Source organism: Engystomops pustulosus, chromosome 1 (genome assembly GCF_040894005.1).
Source record: "Engystomops pustulosus chromosome 1, aEngPut4.maternal, whole genome shotgun sequence".
Taxonomy (NCBI): domain Eukaryota; kingdom Metazoa; phylum Chordata; class Amphibia; order Anura; family Leptodactylidae; genus Engystomops; species Engystomops pustulosus.
This window is the reverse complement of record NC_092411.1, coordinates 158,550,206-158,568,189: the sequence shown is the minus strand read 5'-3', so window position 1 is coordinate 158,568,189 and position 17,984 is coordinate 158,550,206. Positions and strand designations below refer to the sequence as shown.

At 40.8% G+C, this 17,984-nt stretch overlaps 1 protein-coding gene across 1 annotated transcript in view; it reads right to left on the bottom strand.

Moving 5' to 3' along the window:
* UPF1 (UPF1 RNA helicase and ATPase) overlaps positions 1-17,493 on the bottom strand; it is a 35,254-nt gene extending 17,761 nt beyond the window's left edge. Inside the window, exons 1-8 of the mRNA XM_072112893.1 lie at positions 17,119-17,493; positions 10,961-11,103; positions 10,640-10,729; positions 9,239-9,406; positions 8,329-8,509; positions 7,251-7,412; positions 3,285-3,369; positions 1,545-1,643 (exon numbers count right to left, since the gene is read on the bottom strand). Of these exons, the coding sequence (XP_071968994.1) occupies positions 1,545-1,643; positions 3,285-3,369; positions 7,251-7,412; positions 8,329-8,509; positions 9,239-9,406; positions 10,640-10,729; positions 10,961-11,103; positions 17,119-17,289 (1,099 nt within the window). The 5' untranslated portion in view covers positions 17,290-17,493. The remainder of the gene's footprint in view (positions 1-1,544; positions 1,644-3,284; positions 3,370-7,250; positions 7,413-8,328; positions 8,510-9,238; positions 9,407-10,639; positions 10,730-10,960; positions 11,104-17,118) is intronic.
* Between the last annotated feature and the right edge of the window lie 491 nt (positions 17,494-17,984).

The window sequence follows — 17,984 nt, the reverse complement described above, 5'->3', positions numbered from 1 at the left end:
GATCTTTCAGTCACTGGTAAACTGGAATTTCTCACTTCTTGGCACTGCCTTTTCATCTCTTAACTCTTGAACAAGCAGCCAACTGGCAAGTGAAAGGGTAAGACGGGACTTACCCATGGCTGCAATGTACTATGCTAGCACTGATAGAGGTAGAAGACCAGAACTAGTGGTTAATTCCTACGATGCTGCAGTCGCAAACTAATGCATCGAGGAGAAATAAATGGCTGTGGTATTTTGTTTACCTCTACTGGCACCCAACGGTACAATCACTTGGTGCAGGCTCCCTATGGCAGGTCAGCCTGCACCAGAGAAATGCTTCAAATGCTGTCAGACAGTAGTTTTGGATATTCAGCTCTAAAAATAGACTGGCAACATGAGGTCGTACCAACATTCTTCCAGAAGGGTAATACTCAAATTTTGAGGAGTATTTTTAGCAAAGGAGGAGTATGAAATTTTCAGTAATACAAATAAGAAGCCCCCAGACGTAGTGTTAAAAAGATGTCTATTTATACAAGACATTGTTACACTCAGTTTTCTGTGCTTAAATAGAAAATTCTTGTAACCTAGACAAGGTTGGAGCACCAGAATTTACGGGCGCAGGGAGCATAATATATATGTTTTTTTCTTATATACAGATCACAAATAACAGTGATCTAATCACACAGCCCATTGTGGGACGGGGCACTGCGACAGTAGACTTGCGATACCATGCCCCTTCTCACAGAACAGGATCAGGCTGTCAACAACAGCCAGATCATGGTGACGGCTCTGCACATGTGGTCTGCCCCCAGCCACGGCTCTAAGGTCATATGACCAGAGCAATGGCGATCGAGATACTACAGTCAGGAGTTTAAGCAAAAGACGACAAAACACCTTTTCCTGGCGACAGATCAAAGCAGCCAAGAGCTCAGGAGTCAGATACTTATTACCTATATTGTATACAGGGGACGAATGCCAACTAAAAGATAACCTGCTTAAAAATATAGGGAGAATCAATTGCCTGTATTTCACCAACGAATCTTTCCATCACTGTGAGGTAAAACTTTTTATGGACATGAGGAGTGGACATGCGTGGGGACACACAAGTGGATTCAAGATACCCAATACCACAATGGGATATTTGCACTTGACTTTGGGTTTGCTACTGACCAATCCTCTCATGTACAACAAATTATGAAATAGGATTTTAACATTTAAAATTCCCACACGTGGATGTGTTTTGGTATTCCATTTAAACACTTTATGACTAGAATGATAAAAGGGAGATGGTATAGTAAAGGTGTCCAGACACATTGGGGAAAATTCAACAAATGTGGTTCCAAAAGTAAGAAAGACAACGAATAGGGAGTTTAAATAGAAAGTTTTAAACCAAGCCAAATGTACCATTCAGCAATGGACACCTAAATAAATATGGTGTGGGATAAGACTATTTGGCATACTTTACATACATCACTTTACTCTTAGCCACCTGATAAATCTACCCGTTTTAGACAAAATGTTAACCGGTTCAGAAAGAATAAAAACAGATGACTCTGGAAGGATACTGTCAGGAACTTTAATCACATGTCCGATGCCTTTCCACAAAGGTGCAAGGTCACCCTTATATCTCAAGCATATTTCATCCCCTTGCATTAAACGCATATCTGAAAGAGAGAAAGACTCTTTAAATGGAAATAGAAATCCTAGAGGCTAGCGTATGGGTGAACCAAAAAAAAAAAAAAAAGAAAAAAAAAAAAGGTACTTTCTACAAAATGTTTGCAATTACAGGATGTCATTTGTGATACGTCATGCTCTGGTGAAGCAGGACCCATGAATCCTGCCACTTCAGGCACAATCACTAAACACTGAAAGACCACAGAAATACAGGGACCCTAGGGCGAGTTTTCAGGTTTACATGTGGAAAAATAAAAAAATTACACATTTCCACACATACATCCCTCTCCCCCAAGCATTACTAGATGAATGCAGAAAGAATTTGTAATGTAAAGACAAAAAAAATGGAAGATGTTGCACTTTCCAAAGAAAAAAAAAAAAAAAGCTGCAAATAAATGGTCCCGGATGGATCTACCAAACATCCAACATTAAAAATTTCTTAACCTGACTGGAGCTCACAGTTATTGCAATCTTCTATTCCAATGTATATACATTTAAGTCTTCCTTTAGTTCATGAAGATTTTCCAAACAAAGATTTCGTTGGGAATAAGTCACTGTTCAGACATGAAACCGCTGCAATTCTTTTTCCACTGATATCCTCCTTTTCAGTTTTACTATGTGGAGGAGATAAGTATGGACACAGCGTAGACAGTTTCAACAAGGTAAAGACTCTTTATTTTTGGTTCTACTCACGTTAAATCAGATAAAAATCTGCATGTAATCAATCCACGAGGTCGCCAGTCATTGCCCGGCCCGGGTTTTGCCTATCGGTTGCCCAGGAAGTAGCTGATGGGCGAAACCCTGGTTGGGGCAATGACTGATGTCCTCGTGGATTGATTATAAGCACATTTTTATCCGAGCAGAACAAAGAATAAAAAGTTTTTACCTTGTTCAAACCATCTACACTATGTCTATACTTATCCTCCTTTTCAGCGTTAAGAATTGCAGCGGTTTCGTGTCTGAACAGTGACTTATTCCCAATAAAATATTTGGTTGGAAATATCTTCATGAACTAAAGGAAGACTTATATGTATATACATTGGAATAGAAGATTGAAACGGAGCTCCGGTCAGTTTAAGAAACTTTTAATATTGTAATGTAAAGAGTAGCACCTGTTTAGTTTTCTATCCGCTCCCAGATACTGATGCAAATCAATAAGCAAGCAATGTGTGCAGCCTGTGTTAATGGACCCCTATGTTATTGAACCACATGGACGGGAGTTTTTACATCATACAGAAATCGCATTGAAGAAGTCCATGTTGTGAGGTCAAACAGCAGGGACGATACTTAAAGGGGGAGGACCCCACACCAGTGCTGCCCAATTTATTGAACGGCGCTGCAGTGTATGCTAAAAATGGGGTAGCACGAAGAGCGGCTTACTTAAGTAGCTCCTAGTGCTGTTTTTTGGGCGGCAGGTCCTCTGTTACAGTAACATCACTGCTGTTCGGCCAGCAGACAGACTCAAGGACTCCCATCCTGTGCATTGGGTGCGGTCCATGGGATCCGACCAACATACAGGTTACAGCACGTTACAATTAAATTTAGGTATTAAAGCTTTGGGACAGAATTAATAATTAACCGACATTTCTTGTACAACAATGATAAAAGTATTGTATGAAAAAGTACTATACCAGAATCGGTTTTTGGCAAAGTGAAGTAAGCAATCCTCTTCTTATTAAGGCCAAGGTCCCATCGCACTGTTATGTTATCCTGTGTCTAGATAAACATAAGCAGTTTAAAATGTATCCCGACTTCACATTCAACGTTTATACTTCAATACATACAAAAAATAATCACATACAATTTAATCGCTCATCACCAATGCTCGTTTTCAGCTTAATGAAAAGGCTCTTTTTTACAAATCTGACATGCATCACTTTGGACGACAACAACTTTGGAACATTTTAATTTATCAAGGTTATTTTAATACCATTTTTCGTGACACATTGAACTTTGATATTATAATAAAATTTGGGTGAGAAATAATACATTTATAAAAAAGCAAATATGGGAAAAATACTCAAAAATGTCCACATAGATAATTATAGCACACAACCAATTAACATTTACCATATGTCTGCTTTATGTTGGTTTTCTTTAACTATCCTTTAACTTCTGTAAATAGAACAGCAATTTTAAGAATTTATAAAAATTTCTAATTTCCTTTATTTTAGGGACCAATGCAGCTTTGTAAGATCTACACTAAAGAAAGAAGAGCCTCCTAAAGTAGTCAAAAAACAAATTTAAAGCTTCGTTAACCCCTTAAGTATTTCACAAAAGTTCAAATACAATAGTGAAAAATGTCAATATTTTAATGACATTTTAATTTCCCAACAGTGAAACATGGTGGTTGCAGCTATGGAGGTGTTTTTCAGCTGCAGGGAAAGGACGACTGGTTGCAATTGAAGGAAAGAGGAATGCGGCCATGTACAGTGATATCCTGTACAGAGTTTAGAACAACTCTGATCATTCTTGACTGGCCAAGCCAGAACCCCGATCTAAACCCAATTGAGCATCTCTGGAGAGACTTGAAAATGGCTGCCCACCAAGGCAACTGGAGAGTATCTGCAAGGAAGAATACCAGAAGATCCCCAAATCCAGGTGTGAAAAACTTGTCCCCAAGACTCTTGGCTGTACTAGCTCAAAAGGTGCTTCTATTCAATACTGAGCAAAGGTTCTGAAAACTTGGCCATGCGGTATTTCAGTTTTGCTTGTTTAACCCCTTAAGTACGCAGCCATTTTACAGCTTAAGGCTCAGTCCCATTTTTTGGATTCTGACTTGCTTCGCTTTATATGGTTATAACTTTTGAACACTTACTTATCAAAACGATTCTTAGATTGTTTTTTCCCCACATGTTGTACTTCATTTTAGTGGTAAATTTTGGCTGATAAGTTTTGCGTTTATTTACAAAAAAAAAGAATATGATGAATTTTCTGAAAAATTTGCCATTTTTGAAATTTGAAATCATTGCGTTTTCAGGCAGATAGATTTACCACCTAAATAAATTGCTGAATAACATTTCCCATATGTCTACTTTACATTTTCACCATTTTTGAAATGTCTGGATAATTTATTTTGATGTCACGCGGCTTACAAATCGAATAGCGCTTTTCCGGATTTTCAGAATTGACTATTTTGGGGATAAATACAGTTTTGAATGAAAATTTACATATTTAGCATCAAAACCCCCTATATAACCAACCCAATTTCAAATCTGCACCCCTCAAGCTATCAGAAACAGATTTTACGAAGATTGTTAACCCCTTGAGATCTTCATAGTAATTACATCAAAATGGAGGCGAAATTTAGAATAGTCAAATTGTGCCGGTTATACGTTCATTTAGCCCTAAAATTTACACATTTCCAAAAGATAAAAAGAGAAAACCCACCATACAATTTGTTCTACAATTTCTCCCGAGTGCAGAGACCCCCCACATGTGGCTGTGACTTGTTTTATGGGGGCACAGTGAGGCGCAGAAGGGAAGGAGCACCCTGCAGCTGCCAGGATTTTACTTTCCTCATTGGCCTCTTTTGAAGGCTGTAAAATTTTCGCTTTTTCGTTATTGGGGCCATGTGACGGCATTTTTTTTGCGGGATGAGATGCTTTTTCCAATGTTACCATTTTGGGGTTGGTATCACCTATTGCTGAAAATTTAGGAACTTCTTTTTGAGAGCAGGAGTAGAAAAGCATCAATTCTCTACTGTTTTTTTTACTTTTTTTTGTGGTGTTCACCGTATAGACTAATAATCATATTATCTTCATTCTATGGGTCGATACGATAACGGGGATACCAGACACAAATATATTTTCTTGCGTTTTACTAAATTTGTAAAATAAAACCCTATTGTGGGGAAAAATCTATCATTTTTGTATTGCCATCTTCCAAGTGGCATAACTTTGTTACGTTTTTGGCTACGGAGCTGGTTGATGGCTTGTTTTTTGTGGGACACGTTGTACTTTACACCAGTATCATTCTAGAGTACATATGTTTTTTTGATCACTTTTTATAGCATTTTTTGTGGGATTGAATAGGTAAAAATCAATTTTTGGAGGGTTTATAACAGTTTTCTTTTACGGCGTTCATCGTGCGGGTTCAATAATGATTTATTTTTATTCTACGGGTTGTTACGGACGCGGTGATACTATATATGTGGGGTTTGTGTTATGATTTAGACTTTTTTTTTTTTAGTTATATGTCTCTTTATATGTTTTGGGGCTTTTGGGCATTTTTGGTGATTTATTACTTTATTTTTTTATTGAACAATTTTTTTTTTTACTTTTTCACTTTTTCCACCATGGGAAATGAACAAGCAATAATCTGATTGCTTGTTCATAATAATACCCTGCAATACTTATGTATTGCAGGGCATTATCAGTGTCAGCCTATGCACTTGCATAGGGTGGCACTCTGCCAGTAAGATGACGTCACAGACGCCATCTTACCGGCAGTTCCTGCAGGTAACACTGGGGTCCAGATCGGACCCCAGTGATACCGTAGCAATGATCGGTGCCCCCCGAAAATGATTCGGGGGGGGGGGGGGGGCATCGTGGGGGAAAGACACCCCAAATGCATGTTAGATGCCGCGGTCGCGAGCTGAACCGGCATCGGCTCAGCGTCCGATATATCGGACGCTGAGCGCTAAGTCACTGAGCTCAGCGTCCGATATATCGGACGCTGAGCGTTAAGAGGTTAATAATTAGCGAAAATGGCTACATTTGTTTTTTTTTCCTGTCAAGATGGGTTGCAAAGTGTACATTAATGAGCAAAAAAACACCTTTAATGTTACCAATTGGCTGCATTGAAACAGTAAAAAATGTAAAGGTGTTTTATAATAATAATAATAATAATTATTATTTATATAGCGCACACAGATTACGCAGCGCTGCACAAGCATGTGAAATTGGTCCCTGTCCCCATGGGGCTCACAATCTAAACAACCTAACAGTATGTTTTGAAGTGTGGGAGGAAACCGGAGTACCCGGAGGAAACCCACGCAAACACGGAGAGAACATACAAACTCTTTGCAGATGTTGACCTGGGTGGGATTCGAACCCAGGCCCCCAGTGCTGCAAGGCAGAAGTGCTACTCACTCAGCCACCGTGCCGCCCTATTCCATACCCACTGCAGGTATAACCCTAACGAAATAACTTATCGAAAAGGGCGGTTAATTTGGAGTTAATATGGAAAGTCTTTCAACAGTACAGAACTGTGAGGGGAGAGAGAACCTGGGAAAGCAACAAAATTGTTGTGACCACTGATTGGTTTTCACAGTGGTCACAAATTGGAGACCATTCTATCGGTTTCCGATCATAGAACTGAATGCCTCAGGCAGTGACATCTCAGGGTGCATTCACAAGTACCAGTAACGCATGCGTTTTCAGCCTCCTTCAAATCGCGTTAGCGCCACTTGTGAATGTACCCTTATGATTCAAAGAGAAATCAATGGACGTTATACCGGCGCTGGATGGAAGTGATGCATAGTTTATAACGATAGTAAGATTTCTCGAACATAAAGAGGTGTTCGTTGTTATCCGGAGAGGAAAGGCCATTTGTTGCCAAACATTGCAAAACTATTGTACATAGAAAATACCCACCTGAGATTCTTTTAGTTTTTTGTCATAGTCAGCTTCAAGTTTAACAAGAGGCCCAAATATATTCTGGTACTGATAAGCATCTTCATATCGAAGCAAAACATGTTGTGGTTCCTCATCAACCCCCGGCTTTTCCAGATCTTCCAATGTTGCTGAAGGATTTTCCTAAAAAGATGTTGAATTTATATTTAAAGTTAATTGTTCCAAGAGATCATTAAAGGGCATAAAATATCCTACAAAGTTATACACAGACTAACAAGCATGTTTGGTCCCAGAATCTACTTAACCTGCATAAAGGGATTTTTCCCTGTGTTAGATATTGGATACCTTGTGTTGCAAGTTAGCACAGCAACTGGAGAGGTGCACACCTCTTTCCACTCAAAGAATAAGGGAGTTCTCAATACTTCCAGTGAAGTGAATAGTGTAAAGTCCCTTCACATGAAGGTTTTAATATAGCCGCGTGCAACCCCTTATCGTACAGTTTCAGAGGTGGCAGACTGCCACGTTCACTTTAATGGCCATCCATCCATAGGAATGGTCATATTAACCACCGTACTGTGCAGTCAACAGAAAAAGATAGAATATGCTCTATCTTTCGCTGTAAGTACGGCCTGACTGCGCCCCCCCCCCCAAGGGGGGTTTACCAAACCTGGGCTGGGCCCAGACACAACATACGTTCATGTGCATTCAATGCAAGAGGTGGAACAAACTAACCATCACAAATACAGGTATTTGCCTTAAGGGCATCTACCAACAGGATGAAGGAATGTATGCAAATAAGCCAGAGGGGCTCCATACGTGTTGGTAGATGTCCTTTATAGCACAGTCCCTGGGTTACTTATAACATAGGTACTTTAGGTCTGTTCTCAAGTTGCATTTGTATGCACGTCGGAACAGATATATTTTATAATTATAGCTCCAGACAAAAAATTTTTGCCGTCATGGGAACAAGGATTATCAATGAAACTTTTGAGACTAACGTAAAGCATCCAGAGAACTTCACTGTCACAGTGGGCAGAGAGTTTTGTCTTTAAGTCAGGGATCGCCTTTAAATAAAAAAGGTGTACAATGACAAACCTACCTTCCATAACTCTTCCAGTTTGTTTATTTGCTGAGCAGTTATTTGGCGAGCTCGGAGCTGCTCTTGTTCAGATGGGATCTTCACCAACCAGGAGAGGAAGCAACGGTCCTGAATAAGAGGCTGCCACTGGGAACTGTCCCAATTAATGTCCTTTAAACTGCTCTGGCTTGCACATGGTTGCCTAACAAAGAAAATCATTGGTAACAACCAAAACCCCATGTTTCCATATTGTTTCCTTAAAAAAAGTTATTTTCCAGCTATAGCAGACAAGAGGCAGTAGTTCAGATGGTACTGACTCTGAATATAAAGAATCAACGGCCAGGTAAGTGGCTGAATGGAAGTGTTGAGAGAAAGGAGCTCTTCATTACTTTTAAAGCCTCTACCCAGTCATATATAAAAAAAAATGACAATCATCTCTCTCTGTATGCCTTACCATCATTCCCAGGTCATCTTAGCATAGCATCACATGGGCAGCTACAAACAATACCAACACTGTGCTGGCAGAGTTGTCTTTACAGTAGTCTCCTAAATAAGCTCAGACTGTATAAAATTAGGGTAGTGGAGCTGTTTTTAACATAACTGTCACAATGGTATTAACAGAGTTTGCCCCTCCCCCCTTTCCCATGGATAATAATCAATTTACAAAGCATTAGAGGCAATTAAAACAGCTTCAAATGTGATGCTTAAAAGGACATTTACCACAAGCATGAAAGACTGTATGCAAATCCTGAGGGGCTGCAAACTCCTTTAACACATATGGAGTTTGGAGCCCCTCAGGCTAATTTTCATACAGTCCTTCATCCTGGTGGTAGATGCCCTTTAATAACCTGTCTGTAGTCAGATTGTCCATACATTTGCTTTAAACAACATTAAAGGCAGCATATTTCAGTTCATGTAAGAAAAAACTCACCTGCACAGGAGCACAACAACAGAATCTGCCTTCGCGGGAATGAACCCTAGGAGAAACACATTTCGGCACCCACAGTTGTAACATTCCAACACAGTCTCGCCAAGTGGCCCATCCTTGTGCAGGGTGACCTCTTTACATTTTGCTCTTACTAAATGATTCACAATGTGGCTGGAAGGCAAAATATATATTTTTTTTTATGAAATTCGCAAACCTGACTTTAAATATGCAAAATCTTCAGTGAAAGTATATGTCACATCCAGGCTGCAGAGATCAGATTGACACGCAGAAACATCTTCCCCTTAATCTACTGCTTTATCGGATCTCAGATTTAGCCATCTCTAGACCGCCGAGACCCAAGAGTTGACCAGGCGATTGAATAGTGTGATCTCCAGGCAAACGTGAGCTGTGACAAAACATTAATGTCTGGAAGCTTCCACTACTCAGTGTGCAAGAAGGAAACTAGTAGGTAGGCAGAGATAACTACCAAGAAACTGAACTGGAGGAGAACATATGAGAGAAGTGAATACAGACCTATACCCATTCGTGTTATAACACAATGCACTTTAAGGTAGCTCCTTAAGGGCTAGATGACAGTGTCTGGCATTGCTTCTTCTAGGGATAGACTAACTACACAATTTACAGACCCCCTTAAAGAAATGTAAACAGAGAATGTATGTCCACTGGTTCTTTGCAGTGGACATGCTTTTGCCTAGTTGAATCTCAATTTTTATAGCTTTTAATTATAAAACAGAATTTTCATTCCATATTATAGCATCATCCAATAATATTTTTTTGGGGAAACATGCAACTATGTTTTCCAGGACGGTAGTTGCAAGTTTTGCTATTGGCGCATTGATAGCTACAAGCTATCTATTGCTGTAAGTTTAAGTGGCTGTGTAAACATTTTTCACACCTTACACTTACAACAATGAAGAAAAACCCTTCCAGAGTAGCCAAACGCATTGTAACATTTAAAAACGCATGGGTTCCAACGCACGCATTTCAACACAACCAAAAAGCCATGTGTGAACGCACCTAGTGGCATGGGAATGCTATATATCTGGGATATATTTGTACCAAACTGGGAGGTAACCATGTGTCTGTATTGAAGTGCCTGCTTCACAGGGTTTAATTAATGAAACTTTTTGTCAGGACAGAGCCTGCAACTTATAAGTGGGCATATTGGGCTTTCAAGAGAGCAGGAAATCCTAAAGATGGGCACACAATATTATTCCAGTTATAGATCTGGCTACACAGTGAGCTCTGACTGATATATGATCTTTCACAGGTCCCAATTAGTAAACAGAACTGATTGTAAGCAATTGATAGTGAAAATTTGCACATGCGATACAACCTTACTAAAAATCCAATATCAAGATCTCATAAGTAATTTTGACATACCTGCCAGAGGTGTTCCCACGTCCATTGCAGAACCATTTTTTACTTGTATTGCAGTAGACTACACATGCTGGATCATGAATGCCACAATAGCTAGATGAGAAAAGAAATTAACATATTACATCTAAAAACACAGAAAGCTGGTATTCTGAGTACCCACACATTTAGTTAACAAGTACTGTATGGAAAATAGAAAATTAATCGAGACAAGAATGTTGGTGGAAAAAAAAATGTAATATTTTTATCCAACCCAAATATGACATGGCCTGAGACCACCCACACAATCAGGTGCTTCTGTATATCTACCACAACCTGGAGACCAACCTGCAGGCATGCACTGGAAGATCCTTTGTGTAGTATGTATCTTCTTCATCTTCCTCAAAGTTTAGCTCACCCAGCAACTGACTGGTTTTTCCTACACCATCATCTACTGTGCCGTTCTGTAGGATACCATCTGGACCATTAACCTACAAAAAATATGGACAAGTCTATAAAAATATACTTTGTGTAACTACACAAACTTGAAAACTTACTTGTATATAGGAAACTTAATGAACCTGGAATAAGGTGCACCTAAAACACAGCTTTTATGGAAGAGGTTGTCAGCTTATAAAACAAAATACCACCACCATATAAATCATGTAATGGCAAGGTCTGCAAGTACCAATAAAAAAGTTCCTTACTATGAGGCTGCGTTCACATGATGTATGCTCGTCATACCCTCACTGTTTGGAGAAATGTGGCCACTGTGCTCCTTAAAGAGCACCAGTCATCACAGCTTACAACACTGGAAACCAAGCATATTTTCCTCAAACAGTCCTGTGCTGTTTAGTATGAAATAAAGTTTGAAAACCATACCTGGCTCACTGGCCACAAAGGTGCTGCAAATTCTTCCTCTCACCCCCACCCCACTTTCCTCTACACTTTCTCCAATAGAATGTACCAGTGTACCGACTCTACAGCTCAGGGGGGGGGGGGGGGGGGGGTAGTGAAAAAGATTTTAGAGGCTGACTCAGGATCTCTGTGGCCTGCCCTGATGACTCAGATTTTTCTATGTTTTGCATTCGTGCTGTAAGATATCCTTAGGTCAAAACAGGATTAAAGTTCCCATTGACTAGGAAGGAGAGGCACAATCTGTCAAAGTCATGTGATGTCACACAGGTGAATGAGCCATTAAATCACAATGCTCTGATTACTCTGTGATAATTGCTTGTGCACCTGTGTGACTAGACCATGGCTAGATTTCCATCCACTGAACGGAATCGATACAGGTTGTGCAACTTTTCCTTATACAAACAATATCAATTATTTACCAAAAGTGGACACCCCCTTTAATCTTTAAAATCTAAGTGTGCAAAATTCGTTTTATACATTTTTCCAAGGAAAACAATATTAATTTCTATTGGTGTATGCTTACATTTTGTGAACAGGTACCAATTAATGTCTAGATATCCTGGTCCAAAAACCAGTTAGACAACTTTTCAAAAAAATAAACACAGCTCTCCATGGTGCTTCACACAATAACGAACACGAAAGTCAATGAACTGTCCACTTCTATCCCCTATCATACCTCACATGAGAGTTCACATCAGGATTACCCGATTTTCTGAGTGTATAAATTTATTTTTATTCTTTCTGGTATTTAGTCCACAAATGGTAAAAGATAGTGTAAATAGGAACATAAAGTTTAAAGGTGTTGTCCAGTTTCAACAAATAATGTTATATCATAATGAACATAAACTGGACCACACCTTTAAACTTTGCTGCCGCACCCCACTCAAAGTATAGGTGCAAGTGGCCAGAAGCCACTGGGAAATATAGTAAATGTCCCATCTTTTTACTGTGTACAAAGAGTGTGTGGCACCATACCGCTCTGTGCGGCCATTGTGGGGGCGTACATACGTCCCCCATACGCTCGTGTGAATGCGGCCTTAAACCAATAACTTGCAAGTATCTGAAAGTGTTTTCCAATTTTTATCAGTGTTCTCATTTACATTTCTATTTTGCGCATTTAGAATGTACAATTTGTGAAATAAGCTATATTTCACTGCTATAAGCTACACTACTATATTACTCATGTCAGGACACATTCACACAAGACTATACAGTGTCCTTGACTATTAGCAAACTGTATGGCTGCGCAAGAAAGAAATTCTCAAACATGCGTGAGATTTGTAGACAGACGACTGACGTCCCCGGCTGTCTGAGCATAGCGGGGCGGGATGAATATTAAGTGGCGGAAGGGTGTGAATAATTTGTGAAGCCATTAGACACATTTACATATTTTTATAAAGTTGTTTCTGTAGAATTCGGGAGCCCTGGAACTAACCTCTAGGGGATGACGGCACAGGGTAACGAGCATGCTTAAGAGGACAGTCTACCATCAGTAATCTGGTGGTAGATGTCCTTTAAGAAGGACCACCTTAAATCAGTTTGTTAGGAAAATCACCAGACAAACAACTTAAAAAAAAAAAAAAACTCTAGCAGAAGAAGTTAGGCACCATGCGCCATTGTACTTATCCATACTATAGCACAACACTTCATTCAAATTATAATTTATACGTAGCCAGGATATGGGGCAGCACGGTGGCTGAGTGAATAGCACTTCTGCCTTGCAGTACTGGAGTCCTGGGTTCTAGTCCCACCCAGGCCAACACCTGCAAAGAGTTTGTATGTTCTCTCCATGCTTGTGGGGTTTCCTCCGGGTACTCCAGTTGCCTCCCACACTCCAAAACATACTGTTAGGTTGTTTAGATTGTGAGCCCCATGGGGACTGGGACCAATTTATTAATTATTGTACAATTCTCCACACTTTCCAACGATCTGGCCCTTTTTTTTTTTTTCATTTCCATTTTTCACTCCCCCCCCCCCTTAAAAAAAAAAAAAAGTTCCATTTTTGAACATGTAAAGAGCTCCGTGAGTTTGTTTTCTGCATAACAAATTGCTCTTCATATTGACTATTTAATTTTCTATGTTGTGTACTGGGAAGCAGGGAAAAAGTTCCAAATACAGTGAAAATGGTGAAAAACGCACCATGGGCTTGGATTTTACGGCTTTCACTGTGCTACCCAAATGACATGTCTACTTTATTCATTGGTCGCTGCATCATTTATTTTGATAATTCAGCATTTTCAGACGTGGCAATGCCCAATGTGTTTATGATTTTTACTGTTTATTCACATTTATATCAGTTCTAGGGAAAGGCAATTTGAATTTTTTAGGTTTTTTTTCAACTTTTTTTTTTATTGTTACTTTTAACATTTTTTTAGACCCTCTAAGGTACTTTAACCCGAGGTTGTCTGATCCTACCTTATACTGCCATACTACTGTATGGCAATACATGGGGATTTTCCTCCTCATCCATTACAGTGTGCAAATCGTCGATTTTAATGAAATGGTTAAAATGAGACATCCTCGGGTCTTCCAAAGACCTGGTAAAGATACTTTATACCCCAAGGATGCTGTCAGTTTAGGGTTAATTCACACTGCCGTTAGCGGGGACGTACATGCGGCCACATATACGTCCCCATAGACAGCAATGGGAGCACGGTGCCGCACGGCGGGCTTACCGCGTGTGAATGCAGCCTTAAAATACTGATGGAAGGTTCCTGTCAATATTTTTTTTATCTATTTTCTCAGGACTACTAAAGCTGGCACCCAAAAACAAAGGGGTTGTTATCCCTTCTGTACCAAAGACTGAAGCTACACAAAAAGTAGAGGGGGCAACAGTGTGGTGCATTTTTTTTTATCCATTAGCATCTTTATTGCACACAACATACATACATTAGAATAGGTGCAGGAACAGTCAGTAACATAAGCCAACTATTGCACTCAGTTTAAACAGAACAAGGCTCCTAGACTATTCCAGTCATCCTAGGTAACAGAACTTCTTCCTTAAAGGAAACCTACCACTTGAAGTGGCAGGTTTCAGGTGGAAATACCGAGCACCAGCTCAGGGTGAGCTGGTGCCGGAGCTTATTTTTGTTAGTGTTTTAAACCGCTGTATTGCGGTTTAAAACACTTTTTAAACTATATAGCCGCCGCAGGGAGGTACGCGCTCGGCGCTTACCATGCGGGCGGGTCTCCTTCACTTCCTATGTAGCCGCACACACGGTCGCACGCATGGTAAGCGCCGAGCGCGTACCTCCCTGCGCCGGCTATATAGTTTAAAAAGTGTTTTAAACCGCAATACAGTGGTTTAAAACACTAACAAAAATCAGCCCCGGCACCAGCTCACCTTGAGCTGGTGCTCAGTATTTCCATCTGAAACCTGCCACTTCAAGTGGTAGGTTTCCTTTAAGATTTTGGAGAATTATTTAACATGAAAATTTAGCATTTATATTTTTACATGATAAAATAGCAATAAACCATTGTACACGGTGATACATGACAAGGTTCCCATGGTGAGTTCACAAGTGGCAGAAATCCGGAAAGAATCTCGTTTTACAGTACTTAGAAGTCATCTATTATGGAATAGGCCCCATCAGGGTTCCTCAGTCTCTGTATGCAGTCACAAAGAGAGCTGTCAATTCAGGATGTGCCTGCCACACATGACCCATTGACAAAGAAAAAGAATAGATATAAATGTATAATTGTTTACACTGTATCTTTCCTACAAAGCTATACATCAATATGTCAGCCTTCTCTCCTCTATAACCTGCTACCTGCAGTTAGGACACTATGTCCCATCTGCCCTATAACTTTCTACACTACATTTTTATGATGATAGTTCCTCCTAAATGGGGATGTTCACTTTGCGTGTTTTTATTTTGTATGCCCAAAATGCTGTTAACCTCTTAACTTCTGAATGTAAATATCTGTCAGCCGTTCATGAAGGGGTGTATGGAGAGGGCTCACTGGTTAAGCCCTCTCCATAACCAGTGTTTGTCAGCTGTATTACATAGCTCACACCTGCTGGTTGCTGCAGTGGGTCAGTAGCAGCACCGATTGCAGCAGGAAAACTGTCAGGTGACCAGGTCAGGTTCGACAGGTCTGCTCCTGGGTGCCAGCCAGGATGTGCTATTATGTCCTGGTGCTACGTGGGGTGTATGGAGAGAGCTCACAGGCTGAGCTGTCTCCATACACAGCAGGTGTAAGCTGTATAAAAAAAGCTAGTTGGAGTGCTGCATCATCCGTTTGCCTTGTAGTATTGCAGTATATAGTATGAGCAATCAGACCCTGCAAGGTTAAAGTACACTGGAGTTTCTGAAATAGTAAAAAAAAAAGTTGCGTCTCAAAACAACCAATAAATCAAAATATAAACTATTTTCCAAACGGCGAACCCCGAAAAGAAAACTAGAGGCTAATGTCGGAATCACCATTTTACATTGAATAAAAAGAATAAAATCAAAGGTTGGACAGTTTCAAAACGATATCAATTGAAACAGCAACCACACATCCATGCGCTTAAGTATGAAAAAATGACGTACGTCAGGAGAAAGCAACGCAAGGAATTTTTTAAAAGAAGTTTTTTGATCCAAAGAACAAAGTAAAGGTGGCATCTCGACCGCACATCGATTGCCGTACAAATAAAGCCCATATGAATATGGCGCAACTGTGGGGTGTGCCAATTGCACCAAATTTGGAACTTTTTCCAGCTTCTCAGTACATGGCACAAATTATTGTATGTTGGCTCTAGAAAATACAATTAGTTTTGCAGATAAGCCCTCATATCGCTTTGTGAATAGAGATGTGTGGACCTGTTGGGATGCCCCCTGGCCAATCATAGCCATGGCAGGTTGCAAGGGGTGTCACTCTGCCGTACGGGCTGGTTGGCCACCAATTTGGCATAACAAGAAATCCATTTATCTCCATTTGAAAATGAAAAAAATAAAAAAGTTACTTTGCTAAGGAGCAGAGAAAAAACATGCAAGAAAATGAAAAAGTTGGTCTTGAAGGGTGACATACTACAAACTATACTTTCCTACAGGAGATCCCTTGCAACAGCTACTGTGTTTGCCAGTTGCAGTGGTGTGGGTGGCACATGACTACTACAGCAAACTGGCAGTTCAATTTATAAAATACATGACATAGAAGACATAAAGTAATGCAGATGTCTATTACTCCTGGAAATGTATCAAGGTTAGAATGAGATGCCAGCAGGGTGTTGGCAGGTCAGCTGTCATAGAAGCTTAATGTCAGAAGGGGGTGGCCAGTACTCTGTCAGGGTCACCACATGGAAATGCATCTACAAGACATGTCAGGTGTTCTGTCCAATAGACACATAGTAGGATTTCCCTCGCTTTTCAATAAGTGGAGGCGCAGAATTCACCTATTATACTAAAGTCACCCTTCAAGAACAGCAGGCTCCACAGTCCATACACGGTAGCAGTGCTGAAAGTCGCACCGGGATGACGGGACACGTGCTCGGCCTCCTGGTCCCCAGTGACAGGCGGAAGCAGCGCTCATGACACCGGCTAAGCGCACAGGAGCACAGCAGGCCGCTGTCTCTGTGCCCGCACCCCGGAAGCAGGCGAACGTACCTGGCCGTCGAGCTGGCTTTGGGTTTGCCCCTGGGTCTGGGTCTGACTAGGCAAAGTAAAGTCGGTGAACTCGAACTCTGAGCCCTGAGTGTCGGCCCCCAGCAGCTCGGCCTCCTCGGTGTCCAGGAAGGTGAGAGTCTGCGAGCTGGGCCCGTACGCCTCTACGCTCATGATGTCCCGGTAGAAGAGCGGCTCTAGCGACGTAGGGATTTTTCCAGAAAGCACTGTAACGGGAACCGCTCCGCTATACGACCTCTAAACTGCTCGGGTGTAACCGTCACCGAACGCGGGCACTACAACCAACCGCCTGAGACCCTGCACTCTCCGCCGCAATTGACGTCACACGCTGCCGTACAGGAAAGTAGCGCGCTTGCGCGTAAATGTGACGTCACCGCGCACGTACCTGTACGTGCCCCTCCCCGTTGCTAGAGGCAACGCGAACTTTTTTTTTTTTTTTTTTTTTTTAGAGACGTGTCTAGAACGTTTGTCTGTAAAAAAAATAAATAAATAAATAAATAAATTAATTAATTAATGAAGAGCAGTAGAAGCGGAAATACCCAATTAAGGCCTTATAGAGGAACTCGTGCAAAGGGGTAAAGGTGGGCGATATGTGGGCGGGACTAGAGTACTGACGTCACGGACCATGAACGTAGGAAGGACGTAGCGTGCCCTATGGCGAGTCACAGCGACACGCGGTGTCTCTATCCTGTCTCTACACTGAACCTGCTCCATGTATTCCTGTTTGGGATTCATTTTGTTTAGGGAATGTCACGGAAGTGCAAATTCAAGAGGGTTTTATTGTAAGAGGTTGAGGGACATGAGACTTGTTCTCTCGTGGTGATAAGCCATTTCCTTATCGGAAATTC